General features: G+C 48.5%; 3 protein-coding genes across 3 annotated transcripts; 2 read left to right on the top strand and 1 right to left on the bottom strand.

Annotated features, from left to right (window-relative positions):
* Positions 1 to 682: 682 nt before the first annotated feature.
* PLAGL2 (PLAG1 like zinc finger 2) lies at positions 683 to 7,751 on the bottom strand. Its single transcript, XM_048321523.1, has 4 exons — positions 7,671 to 7,751; positions 7,097 to 7,206; positions 5,256 to 5,651; positions 683 to 4,434 (listed from the first exon to the last, which is right to left on the bottom strand). Exons 3-4 carry the CDS (start codon positions 5,516 to 5,518, stop codon positions 3,213 to 3,215), a joined length of 1,485 nt encoding a protein of 494 aa, XP_048177480.1. The 5' UTR covers positions 5,519 to 5,651; positions 7,097 to 7,206; positions 7,671 to 7,751; the 3' UTR covers positions 683 to 3,212.
* Positions 7,752 to 7,760: 9 nt separating this feature from the next.
* On the top strand, positions 7,761 to 13,192 carry POFUT1 (protein O-fucosyltransferase 1). The gene is made up of 7 exons (XM_048321524.1): positions 7,761 to 7,961; positions 8,201 to 8,322; positions 8,447 to 8,629; positions 9,181 to 9,293; positions 9,965 to 10,157; positions 10,678 to 10,920; positions 11,364 to 13,192. Exons 1-7 carry the CDS (start codon positions 7,802 to 7,804, stop codon positions 11,550 to 11,552), a joined length of 1,203 nt encoding a protein of 400 aa, XP_048177481.1. The 5' UTR covers positions 7,761 to 7,801; the 3' UTR covers positions 11,553 to 13,192.
* A 283-nt stretch (positions 13,193 to 13,475) lies between these two features.
* KIF3B (kinesin family member 3B) lies at positions 13,476 to 25,402 on the top strand. The gene is made up of 9 exons (XM_048321895.1): positions 13,476 to 13,544; positions 16,781 to 18,219; positions 18,792 to 18,893; positions 19,556 to 19,678; positions 19,791 to 19,909; positions 20,141 to 20,254; positions 20,712 to 20,817; positions 21,026 to 21,204; positions 21,786 to 25,402. The coding sequence occupies exons 2-9, from the start codon at positions 16,837 to 16,839 to the stop codon at positions 21,880 to 21,882; spliced, it is 2,223 nt and encodes a 740-aa protein (XP_048177852.1). The 5' UTR covers positions 13,476 to 13,544; positions 16,781 to 16,836; the 3' UTR covers positions 21,883 to 25,402.
* The last annotated feature ends 1,248 nt before the right edge of the window (positions 25,403 to 26,650 follow it).

Below are 26,650 nucleotides of genomic sequence, written 5' to 3'. Positions count from 1 at the left end.
CATCTTCCTGATACAGGTGTGCCAGGAACAGAGGGATCACAGTGGTTTGCTGGGCTCTGCCTGGCTGACTCACAGCTGTGTCCTGGACCTGCAGCCCCAAACTTGTGGTCCAAAACAAAAATCAAAACCAAACTCTTTCTGGGATGATTTTTTTTTATATCACATAAGCAGCACAGTGGCTGCCACAGCCCTGCACATACACCACAGAACAGACTGTAGGCTGGGCTGCAGCAATCCCCCTCAGCATGCCAAGGTTACCCTTGTCCCTTACCTCCAGCTGCATGAGCAGGAGCTTGGCTGACTTCCACTGACTTGCCTAACAGCTTGGTGCACATGTCCTAATGGACTGGAATTCCCAAGTGCTGTAAGCTTGGATGCTCAAAGTTTTTTCTTATGAACAGGTAAAAGTTGTTCACCGTAATTTGTTCTGTGAATTGCACACTTGCTATTTCAAATGGAATTAGTCTCATTAGTTTTAGACTGACTGATAAAATACTTTCAGATTAAAAACCGTTGTGGTAGAGGAACTTTGAATCCATTTTCCTGTGCAAACACCTGGAATCAGCTCCAATGCTGTCTCTGACCCAGCTGCCTTTGCTGGGTTAGATTTTCCTTGTACTGACAAAGGTTATTGCAGTTCTGCTTGCTAAAGTAGCTGTGGAAAGCAAATCACACGTGCAAATCATAGCAAAATGAATTCCATTTATTCTTTGACAGACTACTGGTAGGAAAAAGATGTCTGGCTCTAAGTTTAGCTACCACTGCTAAAGGAATTCCAGTGATGACATCTGTTCAGAGTACAATGCAGGCAGGAAGCAAGAAAGCTGAATGTTCCGCAGTGGGAGAAGGTGTGTGATGGCATTGCATAAATCTGATAATCCTCACTGGCAGTGAGTCATCAGTTCTGACCATTTATTTCTCAAAAAATAATAATCCTCTCAACTGAAGACAGGGATAAGGCTTGCATATAATTGATAACAGTGTGAAACTCTTTAATTTGCAAAGAGCAAAGCAATAGGAGACAGGCCTGAGGTATTCAATGCTGGTAAACAGACTGGCTGCAATGCCCTGTTTACCTTTGCTAGGTTAGAGAACAAGAAGGCACTCGTTGGACTTGGAAAGGCAACATTTTCCAGTGGAGAAAAGGAAAAAGTACTGCATTCAACTCAGGGAGATCATTGCCACAGGATATTGCTGAGGTAAATAAATCTTATATTACATTTTGATACAAAAGTCTTATTTGCAGCATTGCTGGCTAACCTAAAACAACCGATCTATGTTCTGGAGAATCAATGGATTGCTAAAGAGTCATTCTGGGAAGAATTACTAAGCTAAATTAAAAATAAAATTCTGGAGTAAAATGGAAGGGGGACAAGCCTGTGACCAAAAGAGGGACAGCTGATGTCACACGGTGGGATCATGGCTCAGCAGGAAGGAATCTGCATCAACTGAGGTGGATGTGCTCTGGGGAGATGAGGGAGGACAGTATCTGGCTTTGCCCAAGGAGCTGAGATAACAGAGTAGAGGTAGGTTTTGCATTTCCTAGAATTATGGAGAACAATATTGACAGATTTCCTGGTTTGTATTGGCCTACAATGGTTCCTCTATGCTGAGGTATGAAGATCTGCCTGTCCATAGTCATAAACATGCACCAATGCAGAGTGAGTGACACCCATATGTCCTCATCTGCAGTGTAAGTGCCCAGGAACACAGGAGCAGGAGACAATACAGGTGCTAAATGACACCAGCAGCTGGCTGCCACTTCCCAGTATAACCCTTCTGCCCTGGTAGGTAGACAGCCCATGGAAGAGTTTAAGAGGTAGGGCAGGGAGCAAGGGAAGCAGGACTTTAACTTCAGGAAGCAAGGCTTGAGGAGGAGAGAACAAAAAAGGCCAGTGGAACAAAAAAGTGAAAAGTTGACTGCAGGCCCCAAACCTCAGCATCTGTTAGAACTATTGGTGTTGGGGGAATGCTTCCAATACACTGACAGAGTGTATATGAAGCTGGGACCAATTTTTCCTTGATTCTCGGATGTTACCACCATTGAGGTTAAAATACACCTTTGAGACTGCTTCCTGGATAAGCCAAAAAGGGTGCTGACCTCAATGAATGGCTGTGGTTAAAAAACCCCAAGACCCAGAAACTCATACTCTGTTCCACAACCCAAGGGAACCTATGGAGCAGGGCCTGCAGCCTGTTCTCACCCACACCTGGTACACCAGTGCTCGATGTCCCGAGCTCCTTACCCAGCTCTCTCACGTGCTTTGGTTTCCAGATCTGTTTGCATGAGGGAGATATTGAAAAGGGCTCTGTCCATACACCGCACACCAAGCTAAGCTGTGAGAGCTGCTCCATCCCCTTCACTCGGGATAGCCAGCAGGAAAAGGCAGGAAGCTGCTGCCTACAGGGGCAGAGGCTGAAGTGGTCCAAAAGCAATGTATTTCCCCATGGGGGAAGAACATGATAAGTGAAGAGAAATCAGTGCAACCTGACTTCGTTGTGTAAACAGTGTTCTAGCTACACCAGAGATGAACCCAGTGTATTCTGGTGCCTCCTATTTTTGCAATGGCAGAAACAGATTTGTGTTGTGTAAACAATGTTCACCATAATGAGTTTATCCTAATGGCTCCGAAGAGGTGATGCTGAATTCACTATGTAAACGGGCTTGTTGCTTAACACTGATGTGGAGTAAGCTGTGTTGGGTGATGGGATGAGAGGTAGCAGGGAAGGACAGCCTCTTCCCCATTGGCTTCATACAGAGCGGTATCCTGACTTCTTCTCCATGTGGAAGTGCTGGCTGGTTTGCCAGAATTGCAGTGTGGTAACATGAAATGGAAGCTGGACTCTTCAAAAGTTTAGCCCAGGATGAAAGAGTCTCAACTCCTTCTGAGGGACAGTCCTTTCCCAGAGAGGAACATAGCTCCAGCATTCTCAGGGAAGGTCAGTGCTAAGCGCGGCTCCTGATTCACAGATCAAAAATTAGATAAAATATATCCAGTCTATCAGCTGAAATCTTTCCACTGTACAGGACTGGGACTTGCATGGGGTATCAGCTGTTCCAGTCTACAAGTGCTCCCTCTGAGATCAGAAACCTCCCGTCTGACCCAGCTCTGCCAGAGCTTTCACACCCCCAAGGAAGGAAGAGTTGTGCGTTTTTAAGGCTCTCCACAAAAGGGTGACCGAAAGATCTGTTCTCCAGTGCTATTTCCAGCTTATTGGAATGCCTGGTGGAACCGTGGCAGCGTGGTTGTGCTCAAGCTGGAGGTGAAGACGGGGGGCAACGAATGAAGGGGCCCAAAGTTCAGCGAGGCCCCGGCTCCGGGAGACTCTTGAGGTTGATGTTGCAAAGTGGTGAGCAGTGGCTGCGCCTCCCCCTGCGAGTAGCCCATGACCAATCCCCCCGATGAGACAGGTGGATTGCAAGGAGGAAGATTTAGGGGGAGGAAGCCAAGAAGATGAGAGAAGTCCATGTTAGCAGCACAGAGAGCCTCTGAGAGGTTAGCAGGGCTCTTGGAAAGCAAAGCCTCATCCAGGGCAGGTGGCTGAGGTGAAGAGGACTGAGGATCACCAGATGAGAGAGACAGGCTGCCAGGGAAGTCTGACAAAAAGCTGTCCACCTCTACTTTGGGTAGTTTCTCAGGCAAATATGAGGTAGATCCAAGCTGATACTTTGGAGGAGGTTGCGGTGGGGAGGAGATGGGAGAAGAAGACTCCAGAGGATAGCTCATTCCCATTGGAAGAGAATTAGGAACCAAAGAATGGGGCATCCCTGAGCTTGGCATGGTTTGGAGATGTGTGCTGTACATGCCCACAGGCAGCATGCCAGGGAAGCTCTTACCGCCCATCATGTCTCTGGATGCCATACACAGGACAGGACTCAGCTCTTCCTTCACTGCCACAGAGGAGCTGCAGCTGAGCAGACCCAACATATCCATTGGCTCCGTCTTAATCTTCAGCAGTTCCTGGGAGTGGCTTTTCTTCATGTGCCTGGTCAGGTGGTCTTTCCTCCCAAACCTCTGAGCACAGTACTGGCACAAGAAGTCCTTCCGCCCCGTGTGCACTACCAAGTGTCTCCGCACGTCTTTCCGGGTGTAGAAGCGCCGATCGCAGTGGTCACACGGATGCTTCTTTTCCTTCGCCCCACCGGAAGCCCGCCTGGAGTGAGCTTTGAGGTGCTCCAGCAGGACCTGGGTGCTCTCAAAGGTCTGGAGGCACACCTTGCAGCTGAGGTCACCGCTGGCAGCCGCATGCATGGCCAGGTGTCGCCTGAAGCCCAGTTTGGTGTTGTAGTTCTTGCCGCACTCGGGACAGTGCAGGGCCTCCTTGTTGGGATCGTGGGTCTGCAGGTGGTTCCGAAGGTGATCCTTCCGGTGAAACATCTTCTCGCAGTACATGCACTGGTGAGGCTTCTGAGCAGAGTGCGTGGCCATATGCCTTAGGGGAGAAAAGCAGGAAAGGTCAGACAAACATCCAGCCCCTGAGGGAACACATGCTAGTTTTCCAAAATTCTCCTTGTGTCCTACACTTTATGGCACAAAAATCTCAGGTGGCATTTTACCTCCACTAAACAAGGTGCAGAGGAACACAATGCTTCAGGCAAAACCTACAGTCTGTCCCAGCAGCTGTCTCTCTCTCCTCAGCTCCTGCTCTCTGCTGAGGCTGCCAAAGGGAAGTTAGCAAAGAAAACCTCCCTAGTTTGTGACACTAGGTGAGAAAACTTCAGTTCATCAGGAGGGTCAGGCTGTGGCCAAGTCTGCTGACAGCCACTGTGCTCTGATTTCACCTTGGTATCTCACACTCTCCTACAATGTGGTTCATCTGATTTCAAGTTCTCAGTCATCACTGTTTAATTAGTTTGTGTTGTACTTCACTACATAAATGGGAACTCTACTTCTCCATACTGGAGCAACAGCTGCCATGGAATTACCCCTGTGGTTAGAGGCAGGACTTAGGAATGTAAATGCTATTCTTGCTTTTCATTCTGTTTTTTAATCTGTGAACTTCAATTTCTGTTTCTATTTCCTCCTCAGTGAAACAAAAAACAGCCTGAGCTCAGGATAAAGCATTAGCTGAAGTTCTCTGGAAGGTGCCTTAAGAGATGCCAAGTATGGTAATGTCTGGGACTCAACTGCTTCGCAAGGTAAAAGGGCATTTCCCCTCCTCCAGCTTCTCAGAAACTCAACCAAAGACACACGAGGGAGGGGGTTTCCTCTCTCTCCTGGCACTGCTGGGCAGAGGCACTTGCAGATACCTACCTATAGAGCTTGTACTTGGAAGCAAAGGCCTTGCCACAGTGCAGCTGGGGGCAGTTGTAGGGCCTCTGCTCCGAATGGGAAAGTGTGTGAGTTCTCAGCTTGTCCACGTGAGGGAAGGAGGGCTCCGATAGTTCACACTGGCATTTTCCCTGACTTTCAGTCTCTTCACCTCTTGGTCTGGGGACTAATTTCCAGCCTGTCTCTTCCTCCTCCTGCTTTGCATCTTGAATCCAGTTGGGAACACTGGGAAAAAATGCCGTCATGGCAGGTCTAGTAGAACATGGCCATGTCAAGCAGAACTCGACCCTGTGGGCGTCTCGCTGTGATGTTGTCCCAGTGCAGTTTTCTGTTGGAGCCCCCTGTGACCAAACTGCTTTAATAGCAAAACTTCTTCATCTGAAATCACAGAAGGCTGGTGTTAAGACACTGCATCCTTCACCCGTGCACCCAATGACCATTTGAAGATGCGTGTTCCCAGACATGGGGAACTCCAATCTCCGCAACATTTTTTTGTCTTTATCCCCTTAACCGTTACCTGAATAAAATTATGTTAAACTTTTTCTGAATTACATTTTTTGCAACTATTAAGAGCCAGTGTTACCTGTTGGATGTACTTTCTCCTGAAAGATCATCGAAAGGTGTCTATTTAAAAGCTCTCAATTCCTTTCACTGTGTGTTTTGTGGATCACTTCTCATCCCATTTTTTCATATTCTCACTTGCTTTTGGTCTCTGCTTACATGGAATTCCCTCCTAGAGATTCTCAGAGAAACCAAGGTTCTCTTGTACTTTCTTTTCCCATCTTTTCTGCTACCAATCTGGTACACTGGGCAAGACCATCTCCAAAGCAAACCGACCTGAACCCCCACATGTGGCTGAACAGGGCTGAGGAAGAAAACTCACAATTATTGTCAATATCACACCTTTTTCTGGAAGGCAACGAATGCTGCTGCTCTTCAGAGTGGGATTACTCATTGTATTTTCACTTTTCGATTGTGAGGCAGAGTCTGCCTCTCTGGATTAGCAAGTTTTCTACTGTAATGAGCAATTTTTAACTCTTTTTTTTTTTCTTTGACACTCTCATCCATTAATAATGGAAGCTCAAACTGTTTCCTGTTCAACAAAATACACCTCCTGTAAGCTCTTCTGGCTTTCATGCTGATGAGGTTCAACATTAATCTCTCTTAGCAGGTTGTTCTTGAGTTGTGTGTTGGTGAAGTACAACATTTTATAGGTTCTAGCGCCAGCTCGACTGGTAAACGGTCAGCTGAAATAAAACCGATCTCTTTCACTCAATTTGGCTGCCTGAGAAACTCTTCTTAAAATAGCATCAAACCCTCAAGCTCTTTCTCACTCCATGATTGCTTCAGAGGAGGAACTTCCTGCTGCACATCAACATGAGCGTGAGTTGTGGGCAGGATGTGCAACTGTGAGGGAACAAACCAACCCCCGGCAAGTGCTGAAGGAACGTTATGAAGAGCTGAAATAACAATTACTGTGACTACACCATCACCCCCAATATCATGGATGGCTCCCTCAGGGTGGAAAACACTGGGAAATGGGATCACTCCAAGAAAACATGTCACTGTGAGGTTTGGGAATGCCTGTCAAGAACAAAACTTGGTTTTGTGCAGGCTGAATCTCTGTGGTCAGAGCAGAACAATAAAGGACCAGAACTGCTGAGGTGCCACTTTGGGACAAATCAGCGTGATGTGACAGCTGCTCTGACCCCTCAGGGTGCAGGAGGCCTGTGGTTCAGAGCAATCTGTCTTTCTGGGTGCTAAAACCAGGAGTATTTCACCTCTCCATGAAATATGTCCCAGAAAATATGAGTGGTCTCTACCTCTTGCTCCAGAGCTGTGCCGGTGTCCCGGGAGTCTCCGCCACTTTCACCAGGGAACTGCTCCTTTCCCTCCAGAAAAGCCCGGCCATCTGGGCCAGTTTCAAAGCTACCTGGAAGAAGACAAGAGTTTGGATTTTGATGTCTTTAACGGTAAGGTGGATAAACGATCACACTGGAATTTTAGGGAATTCAGAGGTGCTGTTGCAACCGCCTTGCGAACGGTGGAGGTGCCGGGGGGTGGCCGCGAACTGCCCTCCGGGTAACTCGCTCCCCCACTCCGGCACCTCCACTGTTTGCCTCGGAAGCCAACTGGGAGATCCCCACCCCCGGGAGCGCTCCGTGGATAATGCAACCCCGGTGGAGCGGGACCACACATCCCACCCCCGCCCCACAGCCCGGAGGGGAGGGAGGCGGGCCCGGCCTACGCCCCCCCCCTCCGCCCCGCATCCTCCTCCTCCTCCTCCTCACACGCCCCCCTGTCCCCTGAGGGAACCCCGCCACCGAGGGGAGGGTACGGCCGTGCCACCGCCCCTCCCTGCGGTGCCGCCCCCCTCCCTCGCCCCCCCGCGCTCACCCCGTTCCCCCGGGCCGCGCCAAGCGCGGCTCCGGTCCCGGCCCCGGCGGCGCCATTGCGCGGGGCCTTGTGGGAGTGACGTCACACCGCGGTGGTGGCCGCCAGAGCGGCGCGCCGCGGGGCATGACGGGATGGTGGCGTCGGGCTTTGGCCGCCGCCGAGTCGCCATGGCGGTGCCACCGGTCCCGGTGCTCCTCGTACTCCTCCTGCTCCTCCCGGTGATGGCGGCGGGAGGCGGCGTGGCGCCCGCCTGGGACGAGGCCGGTTACCTGCTCTACTGTCCCTGCATGGGTGAGGCTCTCCCGGTGCGGGTCCCCTGTGCATCTCCCGGTTGCATCCCCCGGTGCGACCCCCGGCGCGTGCCCCGGTGTGGTTCCCGTTGCAGACCCTGGTGCAGACCCCGTTTCATCCCCCGGCGAGGTCCGCGGTCCGTCCCCTGCTGCAGTCCCCGGTCCATGTCCCGGCGCATCCCCCGGTCCGTGCCCGGTCCATCCCCGGCGCGGTCCCCGCCTGAGCCCCGTCTCTCGCAGGCCGCTTCGGTAACCAAGCCGAGCACTTCCTGGGAGCCCTGGCCTTCGCCCGCGCCCTCAACCGGACCCTGGCCGTGCCGCCCTGGATCGAGTACCGGCACCACCGCCCGCCCTACACCAACGTGAGCCCCCGGCGGGCGCGGGGAGGGAGCGGGGGCGCGGCGGGCAGGGCTCGGACCTCTCCGGGGATGAGCTGCGGGCCCCGGGTGAGGGTACCCCCGGCTCAGGGGCTCTGTTTCCCCACAGCTGCACGTCCCCTACTCGGAGCACTTCAGGCTGGAGCCGCTCCGGCGGTACCACCGCGTGATCAGCCTGGAAGAATTCATGGAGCATCTGGCGCCCCGGCACTGGCCGCCCGGCAGGAGAGTGGCTTATTGCTTCGAGGCTGCTGCCCAGAGAAGCGCGGACAAAAGCACATGTCCCATGAAGGTGAGTTCCTCCCCAGCCCCGCGGGCACGGCTTAATTCCAAAGGCTACGACTGACTCATTCAGGTCGCCATTGATTTGCAAATTTAGGAGTTGCCCACCGCAAATAGGTCTGTGTGGCATTGCTTTCACCACTTGTGGAGTGGCTGCTGCGCCTTCATCAGTTGCCTTTGTCCACAAGTGCTTGGGGATTGGGAATACAGTCTGTGCAAGTAGATATTGTCACTTCAGATTTGATGGTGACTGTAGTTTATCTCCTGCTCTTTGTTTCCCAGCTGTGGTAGTTTTCCAGCTGGTGTTAAAGCAACCTCTCTTAACTACAAGTTTGGAAGCTGTGGTGTCCTTGTTCTTTAAGACAACCTTTGCAACCTTCTCAGTGAACTTCCCTTAATGTATTTCACTGTCTCCTTCCTGTGGAGCTGGTGTGTCAAACAGGCTTGTATTCCAACTGCTTCCCTCCTGGAACAGACTCCTGCTTTGCACCCCAGGATCTTGCTAGATCGTCTTTCAGGCTCCGTGTATGCACTGAATGAATACTTGTCTTTTCTTTGCAGGATGGAAATCCGTTTGGTCCCTTCTGGGATCAGTTCCAAGTGGATTTTGATAAGTCTGAGCTCTTCAAGGGAATTTCCTTCAGTCCTGCATACAAGGACCACTGGATCCAAAGGTAGCAAGAAGATGGAAAAGTGCTGGCAGGTCACTGTGGGCATTTAGAGTCAGTTGTGAAAGCAGCTGTGACAGTGTATTGTGAGTTTACATTTTGGGGGAGAAATTGAAGTGGTTAGTTAGTAATATAATTAAAAATATGAATGCTTTTTCCATTAAGTATTCGCTGAGCCCTTCCTGTGGGCATTACTTTAGGTATGAACTCTGTCAGGCTGATTGACTTCTGAGCCAGGAATATTTAACTAAAGTATTTATTGATTAAATATGTAATTAATCGTCAAAAAGAATTTGGTTGGTCAGTTGGTGATTATGAACTGTATTTTGCTGGTTACCTCGTGTTTTCAGAGCTACAAGTGACTTTAGTGGTTTTCAGTAAGTTTGGGTGACAGAATTGCTCTAGTCTGGGGTGGAAATGTAACATCTCACTGGTTGGTAGCTCCTTACTGCGTGTATGAGGTTCTTCTCTTTTCGTCTGTCAGATAAAAGGTCTGAGGTAAAATACAGTCCCTGACATTTCTTCAGTTCAGATGGCAAAACAGCTAAAATTATCTAAATTTGGAGCGATAAATGCTGCATATTTGAGGGTGTTAACTGGTTTCCACTCCAACCTTCACAGCAGTCTTTTTGCAGGTTTGGTCATGTTTCAGACTGCTGGGGTTTGGTTTTCCATAGGTTTCCACCCTCTGAGCACCCTGTCCTTGCCTTACCTGGAGCTCCAGCCCAATTTCCTGTCCTGGAGGAGCACCGGCCCCTGCAGAAGTACATGGAGTGGTCTGATACAATGGTGAAGAAGGGAGAAGCCTATATCCAGTCTCTGCTTGTCCGGCCCTACGTCGGCATTCACCTGAGGATCGGCTCGGACTGGGTACGGCAGCGGCTGTAGGCTGGTGACAGTGGGATGTGGACAAAGCTGCACAGAAAGGAGCTGTTCTGGGAGAGCCACCTGATCCCTGCTGGCACTCAGGAGCTCCCTGTGTGTTAGCAGTGCTGCTGGGATTCTTTCAGACAGGCAGAGGTGGGGGGATGTGGTGGTGTTTTCTCACTCGAATGTGGTACTTCGAAAATGAAAAAAGGTTGTGGCGAGGTGGGGTTCAGCCTCTTCTCCCAGTGACAGGACAAGGGGAAATGGCCTCAGGTTGCAGCAGGGGAGGTTCAGGTTGGATATTAGGGAAAAATTCTTCACTGAAAGAGTGATTGAGCACTGGCTCAGCCTGCCCAGAGCTGTGGTGGAATTGCCATTCCTGGAAGTGCCCAAAACACAAGTAGATGTGGTGCTTTCTGATAAGGTTTAGTGGGCATGGGGTATCTGTTCAAAGTTTGGACTTGATGATCTTAGAGGTCTTCAACATTGATGATTCTGTGATTCTCTTTCCCTCTTCCAATAGAAAAATGCCTGCAACATGTTAAAGGACGGGACGGCTGGGCCGCACTTCATGGCTTCACCACAGTGTGTGGGCTACGACCGGAGTGCTGCAGTGCCTCTCACCATGGACATGTGCCTGCCAGACCTCAGAGAGATCAAACGGGCTCTCAAGCTCTGGGTGGCAAAGACTGAAGCTAAATCTGTTTATATTGCTACCGATTCTGAGCCCTACACAACGGAAATACAACAGTTCTTCCAGAAAAAGGTGAGTCTTCCAGAAACCTCTTCTGGCAGGAGTGCTTTGATAAAAACCTCCCTTGGATTCTGGCCTGAGGCTGTCACAGACAGGAGGCAGGCAGTTGTGGAATAGGTTATTCACAGCCAAATATTGGCATCTCAAAGTGAATTTGGCTAAAATTCACTTTGAGCAATAAAAATTATCCTGTAAAACTTTTTTTTTTTCCTGGGAGGTTGAAGAGCATTATCTGACATGGTAGTAAATATTTCCATAAAAAGGACTTAAATTAAATAAACCTAAGTGATTTTCAGAAATGCTCTGACATTGATCTAATAATAAATGAGTTATAGGGCAGATAAAGACTAAATTCACTCTCTTTCTGTTGTGTATTCCATTTCTAATATTATGCCAAGACATTGGATTCTGATAATAGCTGACTGGATCCATCTGCTCTCCTCGTTTCTCTGCAGTTCAAGGTTGTCAGCTTGCAGCCAGAAGTGCCTCAGATTGATCTGTACATTCTTGGCCAGTCCGACCACTTCATCGGGAACTGTGTCTCTTCCTTCACTGCCTTTGTGAAAAGAGAGCGGGATGTCTATGGGAAACCCTCCTCGTTTTTTGGCATGGACCACCCACCGAGGCTGCGGGACGAGTTCTGACCAAAGGAGGAAGAGGCTTCGTGGTTCCAGGGCTCTGAGCTGGGTCCTTGGTGCTGCAGCATTCCCTGTGGGCAGTCATTGCTGGGCTGTGGGAGAGCTCCTGCCCTCCAATGCTCCTCACAGTCCCTTCCAGACTGTTCTGTCTGATGTCTCCTGTGTTTCCAATGTGAGCTCAGATAGAAATTTTAAATAATGTAGTTTATAGGAAACTATAAACTATATATAGTTCTTTAAGATGTAGCTTTTACAGCTCTCCATTCTCACTACTTGGGATTCACCAGCAATCATGATGAAGCAGCTGCTCAGATTTCCTCCTCTTTTCTTTCTCTGTTAATTCTTAACTCTCACCTGGAGAAGTTTTGAAGCTTCGTGTCCAAAACTGACCATAATTGCTTCTTTTTAAGTGCAACAGTTTTGTCAGGCATATCAGGTTCCCTGGAAATGGTGTGCAAGGTGAAGCTCAGGACTGAAAAAGCTCTGGGTTTTATCAAGGACCACTGTTGTCTTACCAGACCTGTGTCACCACAGTGCCTCAGTGTCCCTTATCCTGTCCAAAGAGATTCCATACTCAGTGCTGTGGGGCCCTGGATCTCTGTGGTGGTGCTGGAGGAGTGCAGTGGGACACAGTGTGACATGGCAGCTGCCTGTTCAGCCTCTCTGCATCAACCTGGGGCAACGGGTGTGCAGGGACATGGGAGGACATCTGTCACAGCCAGTCCAGAGCTGGAGATTGAGGGCTCATAGCTTTGTAGCTGTTGATGTCAGTGAGGTTTTTGTTAGGAGAGAAACTTTGAGCCAAGATTATTACAGTAGCTGTAGTGGGGTTGGGTATGTCATACCTGTGTCTATGGTAGTGGGTTTTGTTTGGTTTTGTACTTTATAAAAGAACCCCTGTGAGAGCATTACCCTTGGCTGGGGCAGCTCCCAGTGTAGGTAACTCTGGAAAATTACTCATTGATGGGGAAGCAGCAGCCCGAACCCCTCTGTTTGGCCTGGTACGGTTTGATGCTGGTAACACTGATGATCCCAATGTGGTGAGACTCAACTCGACCAATGCCTTTTGGTGCTTCTGTGACTTCATTTTCTGGTCCAAAGACTGAGTACAGAACTGTTCATTTTTCAAAAATGCCGCTTGGGTAAGTCTATGGTATCAGAGCTGCTGCCTCCAGTGCAGTGCTGCAGTCCAGGCAAGGCTGTTATGAGTGGTTAACTCCAAATGTCTCTTTTTATGGTGGTCTTTTCCTCCTTGAAACGTTTCTGAGCTCTGAAGGAGTTTGAAGGCTTAGGGGAGTGAGTAAAGAGAGCTAAATGAGAAGGTCCCCCAGGTGTCAGGGTGGCAAAAACTCATGTCTTGTTTCCTCAGTGCTGCAAAAATCATGGGATTTGGGGGAAAATACATCAGATTTGGTGCCTTTGGGACTCAGGCTTTTGAGGACTTTGAACCTCCTTGTGTCATACAGTTTACTGATCTTGGGTGATGCCCTTGGGGCTGCCTTGCCTTTGCTGGGGAAGCTGTTCCCCCACCTGTTGGGAAGACCAAGTATTAAAACAAAATATTCGGGTGGGGTGTTTGTTTTTGTTTTGTTTTTTTTTTTTAAAAAGGTATTTTTTGTACTAATAAAAACTTGATTTTGTATTCACTCATAGTGCACCGACATTCCTTCCTCCACTGCAGGAGTCTCTGGTACCAGAGCTGGACTGCACTGCTTCGCTCCAGACAGCTCTAGTTAAGGGGATTTAACTCTTTAAATGTCTTTTCTTTATGGTGGTCTTTTTCTCCTTGGAAACATTCCCGAGCTTTGGAGCCTGGGAAATATTCCCAGCCTGGGTGCGGGGCGCGGCGGGGCCCCTTTGTCCCAGCTCCATCCGGGAGCGGCGGCGCGGGGCGGGCGCGCCCGTTGCCAGGGAAGCGCGTCACGGGCGGGCGGAGCGGCCGCGCCGCTTCCGGGGCCGCGGGAGGAGCGCCCGAGCGGCTCCATGGTGACGGCGCAGGTGAGTCCGGCCCGGCCCCGCGTCGCGCCCGCACCCCACCCCGAGCATCCCCAAGCCCCCGGGCCGACGCGCCGCGGGCCGGTGACAGCCCGCTGCCCCCCCGGCCGCCCCCGGTGCCTCGCGTGGGCACGGCCCGGACCGCGGTGGGGCGGCGGGACCCGCCCGCGGCCGGGCTGCGGGGGCGATGCCGCGGCCGGGTGGCCTCGTTCGCGTGGGTGTCCCCCGCTCCCGGTCCTTCTCCCTCGCGGTCCTTCCCCCTCTCCACGAGCGCGCTCCGCTGTCCTCGGGCCCCCTTCCCTGCAGCGCCCGGTGTCGCAGCCGCGAGGGCGGCGGGGGATGCTCGGGTGAATCCGGGAACGAGCCCGCGGTCCCGGCTCCCCGGGGGAAGGAAGACCCGTGGGGTGCCGCGCTGAGGCGATAGCGGTGACCACAAGTGACCCCAGACGCTGAGTGAAATCAGGGCACACCGTGGCACAGGTGGCACGGGGATGTCCTGCCCGGCCTGCGGAGCGTTTGGCAGGGAGGCGAGAGGAGAACAGCAGCACAAAGGGTGGTTTGGCTTGGGAAGGACGGAAAGACACAATTCAACCGTGACATTACGAAACCACAAATATTTGAAAGATTTGAATGGCAAGAAGCAATGGAATGTTTCGAGTGGTACCTCGGGATGTGCAGAGACGCAAGGGAAGGGTTTGGGCAGTTCTGAGAAAATCTTTCAGAGATGTTTAAGCTTAAGGCAGGAAGCAGAGCGGCCTCAGGACATCACCTGTCAGGGCAGGTGGCGGGGGTCAGCACAATGCCTGGGACACTGCTGTCCAAGACAGCCCCTCCCAACCCTGGAAGTTTCTGAGGAAAAGTGGTTGCCTCAGTTTGCATTCAGGTTGTGGCATTGGTCATTTTTTCAGGCGCAACCTTGTGTTGACTGAAATAAATGAAAATGCTTCAGTTTCTGCCCATCCTTCCCTCTTGGTCACCAGGGGCACATTTGCAAGTGCCTCCATCTCAACCTTGACTTGTAGGGACCTGGCCCAGGTCACTTCAGGCTGAAGTAATTTCATAAAAAAATTCCCATCTTTGATGGAGAAGAGTGGATGGCACGGCAGCATTCCCAGCTTTCCTGCCATTCATGTCCAGCCACTCTGGCAGCTCAAACATTGCCCTGGAGTTTCTGGGGAATACAAACACTGCTAACTAATTGGTTTTATTTTCCAGTTACACACTTGGATAAATCTGAGAAGAACCATAATTTGTTATGCTTCCAGTAAACTTCACCGCAGTAGCTAAAATAATTGGAGATGATTCGTGATGGGTTGTTATGAAAATAGCCCAAATCAGGGGTAAAATCAGTTGTTTGTGACTATAAAAAGAGACTTGCAAGTGAAGTGGGGAAAGGTTTTAAAAGCTGATGGTGAGGAGGTACACCCAGATGAGCAGCAAATGTGCAACATAATTTTTGTTCAAAGTGTACCTCTGGCAAGACTAACTGAACTCTGATCATTTAATATTTGTCATAGTTGCTTACAAAAGTGACACTTCTCATCAGAATGGTATTTTAGATATTCAATATATAAAATAAATCCATGCTCTCCTTGTCAGAACTTGTGCCTAATTCGAGTATTTGCCAGTGTGAACATGCAGATACGTGACACAGTGGTTGTCATGTGACCTTGTCAGAAAATTGTCTCTTGTGAACTTGAATTACAGGAATGTCTCTGGGAGCTGTGGAAGGACATGCGTGTATTAATGTATACAAGTCCTCAGGATGAGAAGAGGGAGGGTTGTTTTTTGTGATTCTGCCAAGATTTGTCCTCGTTTCACTTAGTCTTTCTGTGTTCATGCTCCAGAATTCGTGTTTGCTGTGGGTCAGACAGGAAGGTCACCTTTATCTGGAGCTGTCAGTTAGGAGGGAAGTGGTTTCATTCAGTAGCTACCCAAAATTCCTGTAGCAGTTTGAACTCACTGTGCAGGGTGTAGAGTGAATTCTGAATGACTGTCCAGTTCAATGCTTTTATGGAAAGAATGAGAAGCAAAGAGTTTCCCCCTGCAGACCCAAGGAAATTCCCAAGGCCGTACTGAGGTTTTTGTACAATTTTTAACCATATTTATCTGCTACTTCTGTTTTACTTTTTCCAGTCTGACTGTCTGTATGTTGGGCTAGAATTGTGCTTCCTTTCCCATCCACTAGCTCTGGTCCTGAAGTTCTCTGCCACCTTGTTGGAGAAGCTCTCCTGATCCATGCAATTATTGAGTAAAAAACAATTAGACAAAAATCCCTGTTTCCTGCTGATCCAGCTGGGAACAGTGAACACATCCCAAGGAGGCCACACCTGAACATGTGCCAGCACTGCCTTGGACTCCCTGTGTGTATTAGTTTTACACTTAGTTCCAGCTGGCAGAAGGACCTCAGGGCTCTTCTTGGAAGATATTTTGGAAATAAAAAGTGTTATTAGAAGCCACATGGCATTCCCCAAGCTGTGCCATTGAGATCTGCTGTGTAGGCTTTAGCAGTGACTGCTTTAGCAGGAACACAGGCTTTTTGCTCCATTTTCAGTGGCAGCTCATCTTGCTGATGACTGGAGGATGCACCAGTGTGTTCTTCTGTCTACCCAGAGTCATGAACGGCTTGGATCTGTGATCTGGGTTTATGCAATGTGAGTTTAGGTTGATGGTGAGTCCTGTAAACCTGATGCAGTTGGAACACCAGAGCAGGAGTGATGTCAGTAGGTCAGTGTAGTTGAGCAGGGCTGGCTTTTGTGGGGAATCCTGATAAAAGTGTATTGCCAAAAGAAATGATAATAGCAGACTTGTGCTCCAGAGAGAGCAAGGCTGTACTAGATTTTCAAACTGGGAGATTTAAAACAAAAGGCCTGACTGCAAAAAAAAAAAAAAATAGCAAAGTATTCTTTTTATAAATAGTTTAAAAAGGCTTGTTATTATTTTTGAGGGTCAAGAAAAGGATCTTTACCAGCTGTAAAGATGTGATTCAATGATGCATTTTTGCAGCAGAGCTTGTAAAAATGATACCATTTGATGCACAGCCTTTGGTAAAATAATTCTGTCTCAGTTCAGGCCTTTACAGGGGTTTCATGTTGTACGTTATTTTAGTTCTTCAAAATCCCTTGCAGCTTAATGAATGCAAAATGCTGCTCAAATCAATGAAGCAAGTCTTTGGCTTTGTGAAAAGTTGTCCTTGCAGTAAACTGCCTTCAGACATTCCTGCTTTGTTTTTGTTCCAGGTTTCTAGCACGGGATCATCCATCAGTCGGATCGCACCAGCCGCAGCCCTGCTGTCATGTCTAAGTCAAAGAGCTCCGAGTCCGTGCGGGTGGTCGTGCGCTGCCGGCCCATGAACAGCAAAGAGAAAACCGCTTCCTATGAAAAAGTTGTCAATGTGGATGTCAAGTTAGGGCAGGTCTCAGTGAAGAATCCACGGGGATCATCTCATGAACTGCCTAAAACTTTCACCTTTGATGCTGTGTATGACTGGAATTCCAAACAGGTCGAACTCTACGATGAGACCTTCAGACCTCTCGTGGACTCTGTTCTGCAAGGGTTTAATGGGACAATCTTTGCCTATGGGCAGACTGGGACAGGGAAAACGTATACGATGGAAGGGGTGCGTGGTGATCCTGAAAAGAGAGGGGTCATCCCCAATTCATTCGACCACATCTTCACCCACATCTCTAGATCTCAAAATCAGCAATACTTAGTTAGAGCGTCTTATTTGGAAATTTACCAAGAAGAAATCAGAGACTTGTTATCAAAGGATCAGTCCAAGCGGCTGGAGTTGAAGGAGAGACCAGACACGGGGGTTTTTGTTAAGGATTTGACCACCATTGTTACAAAAAGTGTCAAAGAGATAGAGCACATCATGAATTTGGGAAACCAGAACCGCTCCGTTGGTGCCACCAACATGAACGAGCACAGCTCTCGATCTCACGCCATTTTCCAGATCACTATCGAGTGCAGTGAGTTGGGACTGGATGGAGAGAACCACATCCGTGTTGGGAAGCTCAACCTGGTCGACCTGGCAGGCAGCGAGCGGCAAGCAAAGACCGGGGCACAAGGGGAAAGGCTGAAGGAAGCCACTAAAATCAATCTCTCCCTCTCAGCTTTGGGCAACGTTATCTCTGCACTGGTAGATGGCAAAAGCACGCACATTCCATACCGGGACTCCAAGCTGACCAGGCTACTTCAGGACTCATTAGGTGGCAACGCCAAAACTGTGATGGTGGCCAATATAGGCCCTGCCTCTTACAATGTAGAGGAGACACTGACCACACTGAGATATGCCAACCGTGCCAAAAACATCAAGAATAAGCCACAAGTGAACGAGGATCCTAAGGAGGCTCTGCTGCGGGAATTCCAGGAAGAGATTGCTCGGCTCAAGGCACAATTGGAAAAACGGTCTATTGGCAAAAGAAAGAGGAGAGAAAGGAGAAGGGAGGGTGGGGAAGAGGAGGAGGACACTGAAGAGGGTGAGGATGAAGGAGATGACAAAGACGATTATTGGAGGGAGCAACAAGAAAAGCTGGAGATTGAGAAGAAAGCTATAGTCGAGGATCACAGCTTGGTAGCAGAAGAAAAGATGAGGCTGCTGAAAGAAAAGGAAAAGAAAATGGAGGACCTGAAGCGAGAGAAGGAAGCAACAGAGATGCTGAGTGCAAAAATCAAGGTAGAATTCTTCCTTGTCATACTCTTTGAAAGCAGTTTGTTTAAGCTGTGGGGAAAATAAAGGGTTTCCCAATTTGGAAAGATATTTCACAGGAAGTTTCCAGGATAGTGATTTGTGTTTCGTTTGGAAGATTTTAAAATAAACTATTTCTAGCCAGAAGCTGAAATGTCCACTATTAATTACATGTTTCAATGTTCATGAGTTGTTTCATTGTTCTTATGTGCTGATCTTAAGCAATTGGCACGATAAAAGACAATACATCTTTTCACAAGCTGTGGCACAGGAAAAGTTTCGTTCTGTCACAGATCATTAACAAGTTCTTTACAGGGGAGCACACATTTTGGTTCTCCAGCTTTGCCACACATTGCAGTGGGGACTTTATTCTAAACAAGTTACTGTTGCATTAATCCCACAGTTTTATAGGAATTTTAAGAAATAGGGATTCTTGTAGCAGCTGCCTTGAAAGAGAAGGTTAAATGAGGGAGCTGCCCTGAAGAAGTTGTATCCATAGGAGAGAAAGTTACCTTCTGTGGTCACTGAGAGAAACGTCTGACCCTGGTTTTTCCTTTCAGACAATGGAAAGCAAGCTGCTGGTGGGAGGGAAAAATATTGTGGATCACACAAATGAACAGCAGAAAATCCTGGAACAGAAACGACAGGAAATTGCAGAACAGGTACAAGGAAGGACATTTGTTATTTTGTATAAAAGGCCTTGCTGCGGAACTTTTGTAAAACATTGTGTTGGGGACATTACCAGAAAAATTTTCCAGGGTTAACCCTAAAATTGGTTTAATGGCAATCATTTATTGAAAAGAAGGGGGAAGGGCTTGTGTCAGATTAGTCATTATTTGAAATATGTAAAGAAGGTTTATCACAGTTTTATTCTAGCTCTTCATGGTAAAGATTTGCTTCCTATCTTGATTGGAGCTGTTTGTAAGTGAAGAAATATTTCTAAGACATCTCAGAGTACCAGTTTGGCCTTTAGCTCAAGAGAGGGGTCTTTACTCTGGGCTAAAAGTTCATTTTCTGCTATGCAAATTCTGTTGGTGATTCTTAAATACAGTAACTAGTACGAACTGATAAAAAGGAAAGAAAAAAATAATCTAAAAATGGCATTTTGTTCCTTTAGTTGAAGCTTGAGTCTTGTTCACACTGTCTGATTTTAATTGCAAAATAAGGACAAATAAGAGTTAATGCTTCTGGTATTTCTATGGCAAGAGATAGGAAGAACTGGAAGGCAGGGAAGGAAACCCATCCTGAGCATTGGTATCATGTGTGTCAACTGGAGGTGACAAGGTAATTGTGGTCTTTAATGCCATCTTGTCACATTCTTCAGAAACGTCGGGAGCGAGAAATCCAGCAACAGATGGAAAGTCGGGACGAGGAAACACTAGAGCTGAAGGAGACCTATAGTTCTCTGCAGCAAGAGGTGGACATAAAGACCAAAAAACTCAAAAAGGTAAAAAGAAAATGATTCCCTGTCTACCAGGCTGGGAATAAAATCAACTTGTGTGTGAAAGTGAGAGGAGCATTGGCAAGTGACAGATTTTGGCTCTTGTTGTGTGCTCCAGTTATTTTCCAAGCTGCAAGCTGTGAAGGCAGAGATCCATGATCTCCAAGAAGAGCACATCAAGGGGCGCCAGGAAATGGAGCAGACCCAGAATGAACTCACCAGGGAACTAAAGCTAAAGTAAGTCCCATCACTTCATTGCCTGCTATTAACTGTAACAGAGAGGGTGTCTCGGGGTGGGGAGTGGAGGGACTGCCTTGCACGTACTTGTGGAATAAGATTTAAACACGAGAAAACTAAACCATTCCTCCTTTTCCAGGGTTGTATTACATCAGTGGGAGAGGAGCAGTGAGGAAAGCCACGTATTAATTATGTCTCTTGTATATCTCTCATTTCTGTGGTTGCATGTAGGCACCTGATTATTGAAAACTTTATTCCCTTGGAAGAAAAGAATAAGATCATGAACAGATCATTCCTTGATGAAGAGGAAGACAACTGGAAACTACATCCCATAACCCGTCTGGAGTGAGTGTACTTCTGCTCTTTTCTCGGGATGGAATTACAGGTCACAGGAAACCCTCTAGCTGTCAAGAACAAAAGAGGGATTGAATTGGGGATTTAAACTGGCCCTTTAGAGTTCACAGCTTCTTGATGCATAATAAAATAAACCAAAACAATTTGTTCCTCTTAATAGGTGCTGTAAAACAGAAATGTACAGTTAGGAGAATTCTTGGAAGATTATGATTTTTCTAATAAACAAACCCAATAATTATATGTAAAATATATGTAATAGTGCATTCACCATTAAAATAGCAGTGCATTCCTATCATATTTCTTTCCTGCTCCTACAAATGCAGCTTGGGTGGTTTCTGCTGTGTTGAAACAGATTTCTGCATGGAATTTGCAGATGTTGTAGCTCATAAACTCCAAGAGGAGCCTTTGGTTTTAGGGTATAACAGACTGAGTCTCTGTTTTCGTCTAGTAACCAGCAGATGATGAAAAGACCAGTATCTGCTGTGGGGTACAAAAGGCCCCTGAGCCAACACGCCAGGACGTCCATGATGAGTCATACAGAGGCTCGGTACAGGGTAAGCCCACATGTGGTTGAACCTTTGTCTCTTCAACCTCCTGATCAGGGGAATGTGAATTCCAGAGGGGATTGTATGTTCTTCTTTGAGATGTAAATTTGTAGTGTCCTGCATACATTTATAAAGTACTTGAGATTAAGTTTCTGGAGGGAAAAGTAGCAGTTAGTATGAAAACATGGAGACTTTGATTGTGCTTTTCCTATCTCAGGCAGAGAACATCGTGTTACTGGAACTGGACGGGCCCAGCCGAACAACAAGGAACTATGAAGGCCCAGCCATCGCTCCCAAGGTTCAGGCAGCTCTGGAAGCAGCTCTGCAGGAAGAAGATGAGATTCAAGTGGACGCCTCAACCTTTGAGAGCACTTCAAATAAAAAATCAAAACCCAGGTGAGTTAGACCTTCCCTGAGCAGACTGGCCCACAGGAGAGGTGCAAGTGCAGTTGCTGTTGGTCAGCACTTCTCATCAGTGAAGTGAAGCTGAGCTTTGTAGATAAGCAGAGAAAGAAAGGAACATAGAACCATAGAGTCATTACGGTTGGAAAAGACTTTTAAGATTTGAGCCCAGCCTTCAACCAAATCCCACCATGCCACTAAACCTTATCACAACTTCTCATTTTTTGAACACTTCCAGGGATGGAGATTCCACCACTGCCCTGACCAACCTGTGCCAGGGCTCAACCACTCTTGCAGTGAGGAAATTTTTCCTAATATTGAGCCTAAACCTTCCCTTGTAGGACTTGAGGCTGTTTTACCTTGGTCTGTCAACTTGTTACTTAGAGAAGAGGCCAACCCCCACCTCCCCACGACCTTCTTTCAGGGTGTAGGACATAGGACAGAAAAAAAGCTGAAACTGTTTATTAGAGAAAAACTCCAGTAAAAAAATCAGCTTTTTGAAGATTAATTGTGGAAAGTAACAGGTGACATTGTCAGAGCTTTTCTTGTTTATATTTTAATTTTTGCTTCCTCAGACCAAAAACTGGAAGGAAATCGGCGGCATCCTCATCAGGATCAGGCACCCCCAGTTCTCAGCTCTACCCACAGTCACGAGGGCTGGTTCCAAAATAAAACCAGCAACTCCTCTCCAGGGAGGGAACAGCCTTTACCTTCTGGGAGCAGAGACAAGGACAAACCTGCAGAGAGAGCTCCTGGCCAGCCTCCAGCCCCTTTCCCTGGAGATGGCCTTGTTGCTGTTTAACTGACTCGGGCCAGTCCAGGGGCACTGAGCCATGGGAAGATCTGTGCTTGCAACTCAGCATTTGGCCTCTGTGGGAAATGGATTTTAGTTAGGAAATCAAAAATGCATGAGGTACGTTACAGTGTGTTAGGAGCAATGGGAAGCATGGGGATCACCTCACAGCATCACCGTCCTCCTCCTGCACCAGTCCTTCTGCTGCACGAGGCTTTTTGGCTGTTGGGCACTAAGAAGACAGAGTTGGAAGTCATCTCAGCAGAACCACCAATCTCCAGGTCCACAGTGAGAACCAAAAGAGGCTAAAAAGCAGAGGATCTGTTCAAACTTGACAAGGTGCATGGTTCTTCCTCTTCCTGCTTGAGAGACTGGCATCATCACCTGGGGTACAGGCATTGGTCTGAACAGGCAGGATGGCAGTGGCCAGCGTGTCCTCACCACCACACAGCTGTGCCTCCCCATAGGGCTGTAGGACAGAAAAGGGTCTTGAAAACAACTCTGTGGTCTCCAGAAAGGAAGCAGTAGAATCTGAAGTCCTTTCTTTGTTTACAGGCATAAGTGAGAGCTCCTCTAAGCTGACCTACAGACCTCACCCCTACCAACAGGAACCACCTTGTCAAAGAACACCTCTGCACGCCAGTGTCAGCTCCACACTCTCTCTTGCCTCCATCTTTACCCCTGGCATTTAAAACCAGTCTCCATATGACATCTTTAATGGCATATGGCCATTTTCTCATGCCTCCTACTGTTGATGGAAGACATAGCATTAGCTCAGAGCTCTCCCTGCCAGGCTCAGACTCTCAGCTGGGCAGAGAACTGGAACTTGGAGCTGCCTTTGAGTGTACTCCTGGGAGTTTGGTCCCTTCTCTTGGTGTCTAAGGAGGTTCAGCATTCAGTGCCTCTTGTGCCTCACCTGTTCCATGTTAAGCAGCTTTCTCTCTGCACCTCCCAGTCCACTCAGAGCCACCTAACCAAGGCTGGTGGTGGAAGCTGGTGTTAATTCCAGGGGTTTTACTTCGAAAACAAGGGAGGAAGAGGTCCTGCTTTTGACAGTCTCCTTGCAAAGCTGCCCTATGACTAAAGCAGGCTCGTGTAGCAGGGTAGAGGGAGGTGAACTCCATGCTAAGGACAGAGTAAGGTGTCCCTGTCTAGTGTCCCACAGCTCATTCATAAGTTTTAGTTCACTGTATATTGAGACTTGGGATGTTACTTTTCCTGGTTGCTCTTGGCTGTCATCCTGTGAACGTTTTTACCTGTTTCCCTCACTGATGACTTCCTCCAGACTGACACATGTGAGTGTGTGAGGACTTGCCTGGTTGTAGAAATGCTCTGATGTGTGGACTCTGCCTTGTGCTCGTTAATTGTCCACAGAGTGACTTCACCCAGGCTGGAGAACTCCTTTCTCCTGAGCAGGAGGAACTGAGTACTCAGCACAGCTCACTTGTGCATCCTGCAGGCACGGTACCCAGGTGAGCCAGGTGGGCCCCTTGAACACCAACTGGGCTGCTGCAATCCATGGGCTGCTTTCCTGGGCCACAGGGTTAATGTATGTATACACATATATGCACACATATATATATTAGTTTTGGTCGAGGAAGGAAGGATTTGCTTTTAATTGAGAGAGCAGGCATATGACCAATTTCTTTCAACCTGAACGTGGAAACCCAGCGTAATCTTCATTTTTACAAAGCACTGTTTATGTCCAGAGAGCCTTTTAACTGGCTCTTGTTGCATAATATAACATCAACTTCTCTTCCCTCTCCTCCCTCTTTCTCTCCAGCACATAATCTTCTGTACTAGGACATTTTAAAAGATGATTGTATGGTTTAAGTGCTCAGAGACTTGAAATTAAACAAGGGGGGTGGGGTGGGGGGAAATGTTTAAAACCCTGCAATAGCAGCACAGTAGATAACCACGTCTATGTACATACCTAAGTACACATGTTTTTTGTGAATAATGCATACACAGACACATCCATGTCTGCACATGTGCACACTCTTCCTCAGTTGCTACTATTCCATAGGGAATTCTAGTCTATATTAAACTCATATGCTGGAAACTGCCCTCGTGGCAGGGCTGGTACCGTGGAACTCTGCAGTGCAAACCTGTTTTCATGTTGATGAGCCAGCTGGTGTCAGAAAGGCTCTGCTTTTAACTCTGTAGAAATTCATTAGCAAGGTGAAAGAAACTCAGTAGAGTGGAAAAGAAAAAATCTGCATATTTAGTCATTGTATGTAAATTGGGGCTTTGGGTGGAGATTTGGTCAGTGTGTTCATGGGCAATCTCGGCCTGTTACAGAAGCTTTTGGATTCTCATTCCAATGGACTTAACCCTCACCAGATGCTCAGTAGCACTGATATTAAGATACATTGTCTTAAGCTGTACAAAACATACTGAGCTCTGGTTTGAAGCTTTTAAGAAACATTCCTGCCGAGTTTGCCCTTTTCTGGTGTTATCTGAACCATCTGGGCTTCCTGCTGGTTAACCAAAGGCAGGAAATCCAGCTAGAGTCCTGGAAGAGGCCCTGGGACAGCCATGCGCCGTCACCTTTTCTTCTTAGGAATGTTTAACATTCAACATAATTGTCTTTGCTCTGATCTGTATAATGGGATCTTTTTTTTGAAAAAGTGGCATGGAGCAGGAGTCGGCCAGTGGGAGCAAGCACCCCAAGACACTGAAGCATAGGAATTAAAGCACTTTGTTAAATCCTTAACTTAGGTCTAGCGCCTTTTAAAAAATATTTGCATGCTGCTTGAATCTTCTAAAACACATACCTCTGCCAGAGCACCTGGGGCTGCGCCGGTGCCTTATACAGATCAGAGCAGGCAGTGTTCAGTCAGTTTTAGGTGTGTGAGTCTGCCCTCGCTGAACACGCAGTGCTGGAGTTTCAATGAGGCACCTGTGTACCTGGACCTGTCCTCTCTCCTGTCTGTGCTGGGCAATGTGCACCAGTCTCTAAACAGTTCAGTGTAATTCCTGGGGGTCTGTTCCTGCTGTGTTCAAAGACAGATTGGAAAGGAGAACCTGCAAAAGCCATAATTAGCTACGGAGATGGAACTGAAATGAGAACACTGGTCCTGCCTGCTGCACTGTGCAGTGGGGGGTTGACTCTCTGGGGTCCAGGTGCTTACTGCCTTCTCCAGCCCCCTTTCTTTTTGAAGAGGTGACCCAGGATCCTTCTATGGGCACAGCTGTCGATGACAACTCTCAGCTCCTTGGAGATACACCCACCTGCGCCTTCTCTTAGGTGATCTGTAGAAAAAGAACCTGTCCATAGTTCTGTCCATAGTTTTACAGCTTATATTTATTTGTATCATCTCTTTTGTCTAGGAATGTAAAGTGATCCTAAAATACAACGTGTAATAAAGTCAATAAGATTTATTGCATCTATCAAAACGTGTGGTTTTCATTGTTACTTTGGGGCAGGGCTCGGTGACTTCATGTTTTATAAAGCCTCGTCTTATTTTTCTTCAATTAAAAAAAAGAAGTGTCTGTGCAAAGTAAGTGGAAAAATGTAAATATGAGTAGAACTGCGATGAGTATTGTAAAGCGTGTGTATATAAATATATATATATATAAAATACGAGTAGAAGGTGCTGATGCCTGGCATGTGGCACCTTGGGAACCAGAAATGCTGGTGAAACCCCGCCTGGATCCCAGTCCAGGGTGGGCCCCCGGCCTCGGTGCTTCATTGCTTGCTACGGCAACGGGTGGTGCCGATTTAAACCAGTCTTTTTCCGGCACCGTGGGGAGAAAGAACCTCAGGGCATAACGGAGGAGTATGTCCAGAGAAGGGAAACGAAGGTGGGGAAGTGTCTGTAGCACATGTCCTGTGAGGAGCGGCCGGAGGAGCTGGGAGTGTTTACCCTGGAGAAAAGGAGGCTCCAGGGTGACCTTATTACCCTCTACAACTCTGTGAAAGGAGGTTGGAGCTAGATGGGGGTCGAGCTCTTCTGCCGACCGGCGACAAGAGGGCACAGTGTTAAACTGTGTCAGGGGAGATTCAGTTTGGACATCAGGAAGAATTTCTTAACATAAAGGGTCTTTAGATACTGGCATGCACTGCGGAGGTGTTTAAGGAAAGACCGGACGTGGCGCTCAGTGCCCTGGTCTGGTGGACATTGTGGTGTTGGGTCATAGGTTGGAGTCGCTGATCTCAAAGGTCTTTTCCAGCCTAAATGATTCTGTGATAACCGGGATGTTGGAACACGAACAGCCGCAGCGGCTCAGCCTCGAGCGCTCTGCTCCAGCTCGGTCCCGCAGCCGCCCCCGGCCCGGGCGGTGCCTCTTCCCCGCCGCGGCCATGCGGCGCCAGCGGCCTCTCCCGCCATGCGGCGCGGCACCCGCCGGGACTTGTAGTCCCCGAGTCGGAGCGCGGCTGCGTTGGGGTTGCGCATGGGGACTACAACTCCCGGCGGCCTTTGCGGTTTGTTTTCCTTCAAACCAGCCCTAGGCCCGCCCCTCCGGCCCCTCCCCTCCGGTCCCTCCGTGTCCCGCCGCGGCCACCGTCGCCGGGCCCCGCCGCCCCGCCCCGCTCCCGGCCCTTTGACCCCGTTGTTATGCCGGGCCCGAGCCGCCGCCGCCGCCGCCGCCTCCCGTAGCGCCCGGAGCCGCCCCAGCCTCGCGCCCCGCCCGCCGCGCCCG

The sequence above is a fragment of the Corvus hawaiiensis genome, chromosome 17, assembly GCF_020740725.1.
Source record: "Corvus hawaiiensis isolate bCorHaw1 chromosome 17, bCorHaw1.pri.cur, whole genome shotgun sequence".
NCBI classification, from domain to species: Eukaryota; Metazoa; Chordata; class Aves; order Passeriformes; family Corvidae; genus Corvus; species Corvus hawaiiensis.
This window is presented reverse-complemented; position numbering and strand designations above follow the sequence as displayed.

What these genes read in the sequence shown, in the direction of transcription:
- PLAGL2 (XM_048321523.1), bottom strand. Translation starts at nt 5,518, where the DNA reads ATGACGGCATTTTTTCCCAGTGTTCCCAACTGGATTCAAGATGCAAAG. An exon ending in TCCAAGTACAAGCTCTATAG is followed by an intron (nt 4,435 to 5,255) that starts GTAGGTATCTGC and finishes TTCTCCCCTAAG; the next exon opens with GCATATGGCCACGCACTCTG.
- POFUT1 (XM_048321524.1), top strand. Translation starts at nt 7,802, where the DNA reads ATGGTGGCGTCGGGCTTTGGCCGCCGCCGAGTCGCCATGGCGGTGCCA. An exon ending in AAAGCACATGTCCCATGAAG is followed by an intron (nt 8,630 to 9,180) that starts GTGAGTTCCTCC and finishes TTTTCTTTGCAG; the next exon opens with GATGGAAATCCGTTTGGTCC. An exon ending in AAGGACCACTGGATCCAAAG is followed by an intron (nt 9,294 to 9,964) that starts GTAGCAAGAAGA and finishes GGTTTTCCATAG; the next exon opens with GTTTCCACCCTCTGAGCACC.
- KIF3B (XM_048321895.1), top strand. Translation starts at nt 16,837, where the DNA reads ATGTCTAAGTCAAAGAGCTCCGAGTCCGTGCGGGTGGTCGTGCGCTGC. An exon ending in AGACCAAAAAACTCAAAAAG is followed by an intron (nt 19,679 to 19,790) that starts GTAAAAAGAAAA and finishes TGTGTGCTCCAG; the next exon opens with TTATTTTCCAAGCTGCAAGC. An exon ending in AATAAAAAATCAAAACCCAG is followed by an intron (nt 21,205 to 21,785) that starts GTGAGTTAGACC and finishes TTGCTTCCTCAG; the next exon opens with ACCAAAAACTGGAAGGAAAT.